Below are 12,176 nucleotides of genomic sequence, written 5' to 3' on the forward strand. Positions count from 1 at the left end.
AAAAAAAGAAAAAAACAAATGCATGTATATAATATACATACTATCTATCTAGGTGTGGCACTCGGCGGACTTAGTAAATGAATCAACCCAACGCAGAAATGACTGCAACGTTTCGGGATTTGTCGGGCTACATAATATAAACAAATAAGTGTAAAGCTTACGTTTAATACCATCCATCCACTCTCCAGTTCATCAGGTCCCGTCGTCCACCTCCCGCGCTGCACACTGGACTTCCGGGAAAGCCCGGTACCGCCCCCATGCTCAGCTGACAGGATGGTAACCACAGAGACAAGACTCCTGCAGAGTGGAGATGTATGTGTGTGTGATTTTTCTATATAATTAGGGAGACATTGTGTTTATAGTTATGGATACCTACTTAAAACCTCTATGCAATCCTGTCTATGGGGCCTATTCATCATACCTAAAATATTGAGGGAGGTAATTAGGTAGAACTCCATGCGAGTTCTAAACCCAATTACCGGAGGAATTCATCATTCCTCCTCCCTATAACTATCTATTCCGAAAAGCTGTCATTTTTGCGATGACAGCTTTTCAGGAAATAGTTATCCCTGTCTACACTAACTTATCGCAGCTGGAATCCGTGCTGCGCATGCGCTGTTACAATCGTAAACCCAGCGCATGCGCAGCACTACTTACAGCTGCGGTAAGTTTGTGTGCGCCCCCCCCTCCGCTCACCTCCCCCCGTCCCGCACTTACCTGCCCGCTGCAGCGCCTCCGGCTCCGTCCTGCTGGTCTGTCATGTGGTCTCCCAGCAGCACACAGTGCAGTTTAGAGAGGAAAAAAAAATTTTTTCTAAACTTTGAGTTCTGCTGGTAGAACACAATGTCAGCATTGCAGATTGAGCCAGAGGACGTATCAGAGCGCCGGAAGGGATACTCCGGGGGACCTGCACAGCTGGAAGCAGGCAAGTCTGTCCTGCTATTCGCCACCTCACAGTGGCGAATAGTAACTCCATCAAACTCCGAAAATGCATAATTTTCAGAATTTGAATACCATAATTTCCATATCCCCATATTCATGTATGGGGAGTGTGGAAATTAACGCAGGGGAGCTTAGCACAGGAGATATCACCAATATCTCCTTGCTAAGTGGCTTCATGAATACTAAAATAGTTATTTAAGGAAAATGTCCTTTAAAAACTTTATTTTAGTGTTGATGAATAGGCCCCTTTACCTTCTAAAATCTTGCCTATACCTTCAAAAATTTTCGCTATTTAGCATAATGAGTTGCACAGTAAATAAATGCTTTCAGACTTTGAATGTGGTTCCAAAGCACAAAAAGTTATTATTCAATACAAAAATAACAGATGGTTACACGCTGTGATCTAAAGACAATTAGCGCAAATAAATCATACAGACCCAAGGTACAGATGTTACATGTGCACGTGCTCTGGACCCAGATACCGGCATCAGCATTAGAAACCTCCGTCAACAGCACAGCAAGAAGACTCCAGACTGGGTTCAGAGAGCGCACATATATACTCACAGGAATAGGCAATACAATAGACAAGTTTGGCATGATTCCATTGGTTCTTCTTAAAGGTGCTTCTGTTACAGGATAGTTCATAGGTCAATTCGAATGGACACAAACCACCTCCAACAACCCTTTGTGTCCTTTTTCCCTGCTGCATGCTAATCTAAGCTGCTAACATTAGAGTACATTTTAATGTTTTAACTCTCAATAGTCCATAGTTTGCAGACGCATGCGATCTTCTCACTGATGATACGGAAATCTGTTGAGACAGTGGATCAGTACAGCACCAAACACTGTCAGCTTACCATGTACTAAACCTTAGATATCAAATAACCTTTATTACACAACATTAATAATTACTGCATAAACCTTGAATATTACACTTTAACGGTAGGGAACCTTTTATGTAAGTGTGCAGTGTAAGTATTGGGGAATTGGGAAAAGACGTCAGTTAGCGCTGTGCGACTGTTTTGTGGCGTACACAATCGTACGTGTTTTGCAGAGATCATTTTATATGTATTAGTGTCTGTATTTATGTGGTGAAGACTTAACTTCTTTCTATTGTGTGGGAATCGCACGACGCTAAATTATAGCATCGCCGTATGTACTTATAATGGCGAGTTTCACTAAAATGGCGCTGGACGGCCAGTTGCAAAATGGCGTCTCATCGATCTAATTTTAAACCGATCCTGTCTCAGCCAATTATCCGGCTTCGACATAGTGTAGGGAGTGTATACACCAAGGTGACTCTAATCACACCCACACAGCACCGATCACAGCTCTTCCCCCTTCTCAGTATAGGCCCTTGAACATTTTCAGCTCCAGGCCAATGTGGACCTTAATCCGGCCCTGACTGACCTTTGTATTGTATGGATGAACTTTGAGATGATGGCTGGACCCCAGTCCTTTTTAAGGAGTGACATTAGCCCTACCACACTATAAAGCTGCCTACACTAATTCGTTCATCTGAGTTCATTAAACTTGTTTTGCATGACTCCATATTTGTTCTTCTCTCTGTCACTGCAAATGTCTGCTCCTCCTATAAATGCTGATTTATTTATTTTTTGTGTTTTTTTTTGTTTTTTTGTTTTTTTGTTTTTTTTTGTTCATCTGAGCTCACCTGTGAAAATTGAAGTATATGGTGAGACCAAAACCGATTCTCTGCATTCTAAATGATCTGCATTGTACTAAACATGGGGGTAAAGCATTTTAAGAGACAAAAAAATTGCACCTTAGCAAAACCATGTGTCGCTGCAGGTGGGTGGGGGGGGAGTAGTAAAAGGGCAGAGATTTAGGGCAATATTTATGAAACAGCGGTTATTATAAACTGCTGCTTTATGGGTTTCAGGGAAAATGTAAAGTGTAGCTTGAGTGCCGCTTTAAATTTTCACCTAAACTGGCAGCATATAAAAGCAGTCTCTTCGTTAAATGTAGCCTTTTAGATTTAAGGGGGGTATGTTCAGGCTAAAATGTAAATTGCTATGTAGAAATAAAGCTGTCCTGCATTGGCGGGCAATTGAGGGTTACTTGCATATAGAAGCAGCCGGTATCTACTTTGCACGAAAAAACTATGAAAAATATATAAATTTTATAATGTGCCCCTTGTATTACAGCATGGTTTGTCCAGGCACAAATGACAGTACTTCCTTTTGCTCCAAATAAGACCCAAGAAGTACCCCAACAGACCTTTTTTTTAAATTGCTTCCTAAGTAATTGACTGATTATCCATGCCAATGTGCCAAGACCTTCTGCAGACTGAAGGGTTAACCCCAATATTTGTCTAGATCTTGCTCCATTCACTTTGCTATTTATTTAATAATGATTTTATATTTTCCCTTTTTTTTTTTTTTTTTTTTTTTTTTTAGCCATGCTCCAACAAAGCACAGATGGGTTAAGAGCTTCAATGGTGGGATTCAGGGGGTTGTTCAAGTTCGTTCTCACCATTCAAGTCTATGGGGAAAGCGTTTATTGGCTGAAGAGCCAGGGGCTCGCCCTGCCAATAAACATTTCTATGGGAAATGTCATGACTGACCAGTCATTCGGTAAATACTGTCATTAGAGGACAGGTTACCCTGAGTGTAAACAAAAATGTGCTGTTGCGTATGGTACAGATTTGGTATCAGAAATGGTGAGCGAAAACCATAGGTGTTCCTGGGAAGTGTCCTGAAGTGAATACATGAAAATGTTGCATGGGAGTATCAATGAAAGCGGCAGCGTTCTCAGACTTGCAGCAACAGCGGCCATGTTCAGATGTAGATACTGCATCTACTATAGGGCAGGTGTAACTGTTGATGTGCTGATGGCGGAGCGTACATCACCGGTGGTATCACAGCGTGCAGAGATGCTGATAGTGGGCGTGTTGGGGCTTGCACATTGCAGCGCTGGCTACTGTACCAGGGGACGGCAGGAAGTAGCACATATTACCGTCTCTGCGACTCCACAAACAGCATCCACTTCTGAATCAGACCTCCCGTTTTACAAAATAGCCGGCACTATATTCTCTCCATCACTTGGAAGGGGGCACAACGGTGCTCCAGAGGATTTTAAATGTTCTAAAATCTTTTATATTTTACCTTTTGTACAAATTGTGCCTTCCACACCTTTTTGGGGAAGTTGGGAAACATATGTTGGTAACAGAGGTGTATTAAGAGAGGAGGGGGTCCGTGTGGAGTCTACGTCCAGGGCCCCCTTTTCTCTCTGGCGGTTGGCAGCGCACCGAGCGAAGTGCCACCACATTAGACTCTGGGAACTAGTCTGTGCCCAGAGTCTACTGCACATGCGCTGGTCACCAGGAAAATGGCACGGCAGTGATTTCTTTACTGCACCAAATGCCAGAAAAATGGCAGCAGCGAGCATTTTCAAGGAATATATATATTTTTTTTTCTTAGCATTGATGTGGGACTCTGGAGAGTTAAGTATTAAAACTATGGGTGCAGTGTGGGCCCTCCTGGACACATGGGCCCATGTGCCCCACCCACCCTGCACCCATTATAGATAAGCCCATGGTTGGTAATTTTGTATGCTATCCGCTGCATTGCTGAAAACTGGCTTCAATAGAGCAGTTCATCACCCATCAATGACCCCTCCAACATAATGTATCTACCAATACAGCCAGGCAAAGCCAGAAAACTGTTGCCCTTCTAATTCCACTTCATTTGACCACCTTGATGTGTATGAGCATTACCTAGGGCAGAGGTTTGCAAACACTGTCCTCAAGGCACCCCAACAGTTCAGGCTTAGAGATTATCCATGGTTTAGCACAGGTGGTTAAATCAAATTGACTTTGATACTATTTTAGTCACCTGTGTTCAAGCATGTATATCCTTAAGACCTGGACTATTAGGGTGCCTTGAGAACAGAGTTCAGGAACCTCTGATCTGAGAGAACTTTGCCTTCCTCTCATAGTAAGAGCAGTATAGTTGATAGAATTTATGATGGACTAACAATTGGATGCAGTATATGGGAATTGCGTTTTTTTGGTTTGGTTTTTTTTGTAATAAGTATCATTGTACCTCTTTAGTGAAATCCGATTTTTATGTTACCGATTTCTGTATTGTGTATTCAATTTATCAGGGTCACTGACATTACAGAAGTGTTTCATGTATCCCTGGAAGAGCTCCTGGGTTTTCTTAGGGCCACTTGTATGTGCCACAAACTGCTAAATGAGGATCGGGCTGCAGCCACTGATTTCTTACAAACTCTGGAGAAAAAGTGAGTAAATCTGAGTCATAAACTGATAAACAATGCAGAGAAACCCCAACATTTCAGAGCTACAGTATGGAGTATATATGTATTACTGTACTGAGAAGAAAAGTATACCTGAATTATGAAATGGTTTATGTACTTATGAATTCAGCTGTATATGTCACCCATTCTCTGGTAAAGTGAACCCTGTCTGTGCTGGACTACACTTAAGCCTGGTACACACTAGACAACTTGCAAACTTGCACTAGACGTCAACTATTTCCCTTGAACTCCCGGACAAACTATCTAGTGCATACACACTGGGTCTCATTCAGACCCGCTCACGAGCGCTGTACGCTCGCAAGCAGGTCGATGTTACCCGCATGCGCATGACGGAGGTGCCTCCGTCGTGCGCATGCGTGAGACCCGAATAACGAAGGGGTAGCCGTCGTTATGGGTCTCGCACCAAAGGGGGCGTGCTGTCGATGGTGAGTGACAGCACGACCCCTTTGGTGGGCGTGGCTGCCCAGACGGGAACGCCTACTGTCTGGGTCCGGCCCCACTGACATCACTAGTGATGACAGTGGGAGTGATTTTGGCTCTGATACCTCCTACCGCAAGGGTCTCGTCTTGGCCATCGCGACCATCATGGACGCTCGCATAAGCTGTGGGTGCGTCCACGAGGCCGCTTCGGAAAAAAAAAAAAAAACATGCCCTGATTCAGAGCGGACGCTTGTTCAGAGTGTCCGGCTCTGAATCAGGCCCACTGTGCGATCGAACAAATGACCAAACAATATATCGTGCATGGTTTTGGTGGTTAGATGGTTAACTATATAACGTAACCATATCGCCTGGTCCTTCGGTAGTGCGTACACAGTGCACAATCTGAGGGGGAATCGTTAATGAGATTTGATAGATCTTCCTGTATATAGAGAAGATCTGAAGATGCAGCGGATGATGCCTCAGGAGCGTGCAGGGCCGTTGCAAGGTTTCCCCAGCACCCTAGGCAGAACTTCAGCCTCGCCCCCCCCCCTCTTACTACATTGCTTACACTCAATATACATGTGGTACTAAAATATATATATATATAATTAATTTTTTTTCTTAAGTACAATGGCACTGTAAACAGTATATAATATACTGTCTACAGTGCTATTACACACTGACACACAACATACATTTCTTGTTAATATATAATATTATACTGTCAGTCCGTAGCAGCTCCATTATTACACTTACTAGTACTTATATAGTGAAGACTCGTTCCTTCCCACTCCCCAGGCTCTCAGCCTGGGAAGCATCCATTTCCTGCTCCTCTCCTCTCAGAGGGGTCTATTTACTAATACTTGAATGGAGATAAAGCATAGTTGCCTACTTTTGAAAAACACTTTCATGGAGATTGTAGAAGGGAGTCGAATGCGGTGAGTTGTTGACGGGGCGTGGTCTGCTCCAGCCAAAGGGCGTGTCTAGCTCCACCTATTGGCATAAATTTAATGTAACACATCAAAGTAGACCTTCAAGCAGGGACTATAACAACCTGCATGTCTGGCACTGCTGGTATGTATGTATGACTCCTACTATGCAGTCAGGATCTGTACATGTTCTGCACGGTGGAGGTAGATAATAAATCCCATGCTTGGGAGTGTAGTGAGAGTCCTACTTTTACAGTGTATGGAGTGGTTGGAGTTTCAGGACAGTAGTTGCTGGGAGGATTGAGCTGCTGGCTGTGATCAGGCTGCCTCACTCTCCCTCATAGATTATATAGATAGATAGATATCTCACAGGCATTAACTGCACTCTAAATGGGCTCTCATTGACAGCCATTCATTTAATAATTAAATGGATGGCTCATGGCTGTCAATGAGTGCCCTTTCAGAGTGCTGGTGCTGCGCCGCTGATCATAGCCCAGCGACAGCACCACTGTTTACCTCCACCGATGCCGCCAAGCAGTCTGCCTGACTATCTCATTGTGGCTAGCCGGCCACCGCTACTCTCAACCCCTCGGTGGCTGGTCATGACATCCCATACAGGCACCGCCCCCAGCATTACCGGACTCATGCATGCGCGGTCTGAAGTTATGAAGAAAAAAAATTCCGGGAGTTGATGTAGACTTGTGGGAGGCTTAATTAAAAAATCTGGAGCCTCCTGCTAAAATCAGGAGGGTAGGCAAGCATGCGATAAAGTACCAGTCAATCAGCTTTTAACTACCATGTCACAGATTTTTTTTTTTTTCTGGTACAGTAGGTGCCGCTGTGTATAAATACTGCAGTCAATTGTAAGCTTGCGAGCAGGGTCCTCTTACCTTTTGTCTCTCTTACAACCCAGTCTTGTTCTATTAATGTTTCAAATTGTAACGCACAACGGAATATGCTGTGCTACGTTAAACATTTTTATTTATTATTAGTTTAGTTTTGTTTTTTTAAAAGGGCTCTGTTCTTGTAACACCAGCAAAGTGTTTGTTACATTCAATTTTAATATCACTTTTTTTTTTTTTTTATATTTCATTTAATTGACATCCTCATGCATACCCTGTGCTATTACAGTATGGAGTATACTCCTTTTGGGACTGTATTCCTCACTGGTTTTATAAGTGGTGTATTCTGATTTGAGGTGATTTTTAAATTTATAAATGGTTTAATGTAATATATTGCCATTGCATACCTCTAACCAAGCAGTGAAAAATGGCAGTATATTATGGCAATCACCTTTATTTTATTCTGTAATATACATATTTGTCTGACAATTGGAAGATACTTGTAAAGAGAACACTTCTGTTTCTCCCCCACAGGATGACTGATGCCTTGGGAGACCCATCTGGTGAAGAAACCCTGGAGTTCCACATTAATTACTTCTGTATCTTGGGCTGCAAATCCTAACCTGTGCTGATCTGTCATTCTCATTGTATCGCTCGGTGATAGAATAAATAATGTTTTGCATAGTTTATGTATTGGGTGTCTTCTGTTTGTTTATAGCTAATTTGTATAAATGCTGATTGCAGATCTAGTTGACCGTTGCATAACATATAATGGAATTTCCAGTTTGTCTGGCTTCCCTGAGCTCTCCTGGATTACTATTATGCAGTGGTGGATCTTACCTAGGGCCTGTGAGGCTGCAGCCCCCCCCCCCCCCCAGTAAAATCCTCCACTTCAGTGTTACTGGAGGTGACTTCCTATTGGAAGCGCCTCCTGCCAGTCACTCACAGGCAGCCTCAGGGGGAGCTGTCTCCTCCCCCTGGGACTGCCAGTCCAGGCTGCAATAAACAGAGCGGTTTCCAGTGGAAGCCGCTCCTCTGGCTTTCGGTCAGCCCTAAGTGGCTTCTCGGGGGTGCTACCGCCGCACATGCCTATACCAGAGTCCCGGTGCCCAACATTCATTGCGCAGGTGCCGGGACCAAAAGCAGTGGCAGCCCCCCTCAATAGCAGCAGCGGCTCCTGCCCTCTTCCCTATGTGCTAAAATATCTTTAACTGTAACCCAGGTAACCGTAATCCAGGAGAACACCAAGTAGAGAACCCAGGAACGCTGCCAAATGTAGCTTCCCTTTAGAACACAGGTTCTCAAACTCTGTCCTCAAGACCCCAAACAGTGCATGATGGTTTTTGTTTTTTTTCCTGAATTCCTCACAAAATCACAAGTGAAAGCATTGGCTCTACCTGTGCATATTTTAAAATGTCAGTGAGTAATGAATACACCTGTGCACTTGTTGGGTGACCTGGAAAAGTGAACTGTGTGGGGTCCTGAGGACTGAGTTTGTTTTCTCCATGTTCTAAAGCAGTGGTTCTCAAAGTTACAATGCTGAGCTTTATCTGTAGTTAACTTATTCTCTTGCTTTACTATCTGAAGCAGTTACATTACTTTGTAGTGTATGTGGTGTAGAATGGTTCTCTTGCAGACTTGTTCCTCTGCATTCTGTCTATGGCAGACAGCCCTGATCACCCCATCTCTTCCCTGTGGCAAAAGCTGTCAGGAGGAATAGGTAATTGCCTCTCTGAGCACCCTCCCCTGGTTGCCGCCTCTCTTCTGACCTGATCCTCCCATCTTAGTGATGTGGTACCCTATATCTGAGGTTCCCAAACAAGGTCCTCAAGTGAGGTCACACCATCAAAAAATTCCAAAAACCCTCTTGGCAACCTGGCAGTAGAAGAGTTGTTCAGTTCTTATCAGTGAGCCAAGCAACAGCACTCTCAGGAATGCTCCCTGTGCACTGCCCTATTACCTAAGCTTTCTCTGCACTCCCCTCACTGGGGTCTACTCACTAAGCCTTGGATGGAGATAAAGTTGACAGATAAGGTGCCAACCAACCAGCTCCTAACTTTAATTTTTTTCGAACACCGCCTGTGACATGACAGGAGCTGATTGGCTGACACCTTGTCTCCATTAGCTCGATTTCCATTCAAGGCTTGGTAAATAGACCCTTGAAACGCCAGCTCCTGCACTAAGCCACACCTTTGGTACAGTCTAATGATCCTTTATGACCTGCACAGCAAGCTCTGTCCTCATCATCCTCTATACAGTAGGTATGCCCCAGCAGCTGTCCAGGGAGCATGGGCTTCTAGAAAGCCTTAGAAATCTTACACTCAGGTGCCATTCAATTATACAGTGTCCTCTACTGCTAAAAAAAAAAAAATCTTTAAACTAACATTTGAATATAACAGACACTAAATAGAACACATCACCCTCTGTTATAATTACATTTTACACACAGACTATATGGACAAAAGTATACGGGTGCCTGACCATTACACCAATAGGGACAAATTACATAATCTTCAAATACTTATGCTTTAATATGGACCTACAAGATGTCCGTATTAAAAGCGCTCATGGGAGCATCAGGAGATCTACCCTCTGATGAAACTGCCATTACCTGTAGCGGAGAAATGCGTAAGGGACTTCTGTTAACTGGTTTGTTTTTGTTCTTTTTTGTTTTTTTTATGCTCCAGCCAGAATCCACTTCAGCAAGGACTTGATGTCCATAGACAGGATTTTAAACAACATGAGGAGGTCAGTGTATGATTGCGGAGCCTGCTCTGATACACACAGACAGGTGGCTATACCCTCTCCTTTAGCCGGCCGGCGGCAAGCTAAGTGTAGCACCTGTATACATATACGGACATTTATGTGGAAACATTGTAAGAGATACATATACTGTTACAGATTTTTGTTATGTACTGATCAAATAGCTCAGGCTGATCACCTGCTACACATGATATTGAACTGTGGGGAGATACGGACATCAATTATACAATCTGAAGGTTACAAACAAATCAATATCGTGGTGCAGACTATTCTAAGCATTTTTGAATATTAGTTATATCTGGAACTGTTTAAACCACTAGAAAGATGAGAATAAATCTCTTATTAACCTATTGGATGCCATTAATTATTTTGTGGAGCTGGAGCAATAAAATGGATGGACACTATGCATTTTAAATAGTGACGCCTACGGCAGAGGGTTTTTTTTTTTCAAATGTATTATATTCTAGTGAGCCATTACTTCAAACACTACAACAGTTTTGTATTTCTATACATGTGTGTATGTAATTTATTGCTTTTAATTTCATTGCTTCATTGTGTAATTGTCATATTTTATATACGCTTTGTCCGAAGTAGTCAATCTATATTTATTACAATTAGCCATTTTAAGGCATTTTTCATGTGTGAATTGACCATGTTTTCAGGATTTCCATTTTTTAGTCAGATCAAGTGAGTTTAACAGATTAACTCATTATTAGGAGCAGCTCTTAAGTTATTATTCTTTGTTTAAATACATTAGTTTCTGTGCGCCTGAGTTGTATATGCCGCCATATATTGTTTCTACTGTAATATGGAGTCTGTCCCCTTTTGCAGCTATAACCACTTCCACTTTACTTGGAAGGTTTTCCACAAGATCTTGGAGGGTTTCTGTTGGAATTTGTGCCCATTCGTTCTGTAGAGCATTTATGAGATCAGGCGCTGAAGGTGGATGAGAAGGCAATCTCCATTCCAGTTAACCCCAAAGGTGCTTGATATCAGGGCTCTGTGCAGGTCAGTCATGTTCTTCCACACCAAACTCATTAAACCATGTCTTTATAGTCTTTGCTTTGGGCACTGGGGCACAGTCATGTTCGAATAGAAAAGAGCCTTCCTCAAACTCTTTCCGTAAAGTTGGAAGCATAGCATTGTCCAAAATGTTTTAGTATGCTGAAGCATTAAGATTGCCCTTAACCCTGAAAAACAGCCCCATACCATTTATCCCTCTTCTACCAAACTCCACAGTTGGTACAATGCAGTCAGACAGGTAATGTTCTCCCCATCTGACTGCCAAACAGAGAAGTCTGATTGTCACTCCACAGAACACATTACCACTGCTCCATAGTTTAGTCTTGGTGTGCTTTACACCACTCCATTTGACGCTTGGCATTGGACTTGGTGATGTGAGGATTACATGCAGCCGCTCGGCCATGGAAACCGATTCCATTAAGCTCCCACCGCACAGTTTTTATGCTTACATTAATGCCAGTGGAAGTTTGGAACTCCAGCTATGGAATCAGTAGGGCGTTGGCGACTTTTACACACCATAAGCCTTAGCAGCTGTTGACTCCACTCTGTGATTTTATGTGGTCTTCTGCTTCGTGGCTGAGTTGCTGCTGTTCCTAAACGCTTCCAGTTTCTAATAATATCACTTATAGTTGACTGTGGAATATCCGGCAGGGATGAAATTTCACATGCAAGGGTGACTTCCTATCACCGTACCACGCTTCCTATCACCGTACCACGCTTCCTATCACCGTACCACGCTTGAAGTCACTGAGCTGAACTACCCATTTTATATCACAAATGTTTGCAGATGGAGACTGCATGACTAGGTGCTTGATTTTATACATCTGAGGTAATTGGTCTGAATCAAACACCTGAAATAAATAATTGTGTGGCCAAAAACTTTTGTCCATAAAGTGTGTGTGTGTGTGTACATCTATATACTGGAAAACTGAGAATTACACATCAAAAGGACCTGACA

At 43.0% G+C, this 12,176-nt stretch overlaps 2 protein-coding genes across 6 annotated transcripts in view; both read left to right on the top strand.

Annotated features, from left to right (window-relative positions):
• LOC148501835 (uncharacterized) overlaps positions 1–8,121 on the top strand; it is a 44,510-nt gene extending 36,389 nt beyond the window's left edge. For all 5 annotated transcript variants that reach the window (XM_088449909.1, XM_088449910.1, XM_088449908.1 and 2 more), the window contains 2 exons: positions 5,068–5,205; positions 7,967–8,121. In XM_088449909.1, coding sequence (XP_088306035.1) covers positions 5,068–5,205; positions 7,967–8,054 — 226 coding nt within the window. In that variant the 3' untranslated portion in view covers positions 8,055–8,121. The remainder of the gene's footprint in view (positions 1–5,067; positions 5,206–7,966) is intronic.
• A 3,022-nt stretch (positions 8,122–11,143) lies between these two features.
• LOC148501836 (putative methyltransferase DDB_G0268948) overlaps positions 11,144–12,176 on the top strand; it is a 55,165-nt gene continuing 54,132 nt past the window's right edge. The window contains exon 1 of the mRNA XM_088449894.1: positions 11,144–11,203. The gene's annotated coding sequence lies outside the window, so the exon portion shown is untranslated. The remainder of the gene's footprint in view (positions 11,204–12,176) is intronic.

The sequence above is a fragment of the Taudactylus pleione genome, unplaced genomic scaffold (assembly GCF_031769625.1).
Source record: "Taudactylus pleione unplaced genomic scaffold, aTauple2 ptg000500l, whole genome shotgun sequence".
NCBI lineage: Eukaryota > Metazoa > Chordata > Amphibia > Anura > Myobatrachidae > Taudactylus > Taudactylus pleione.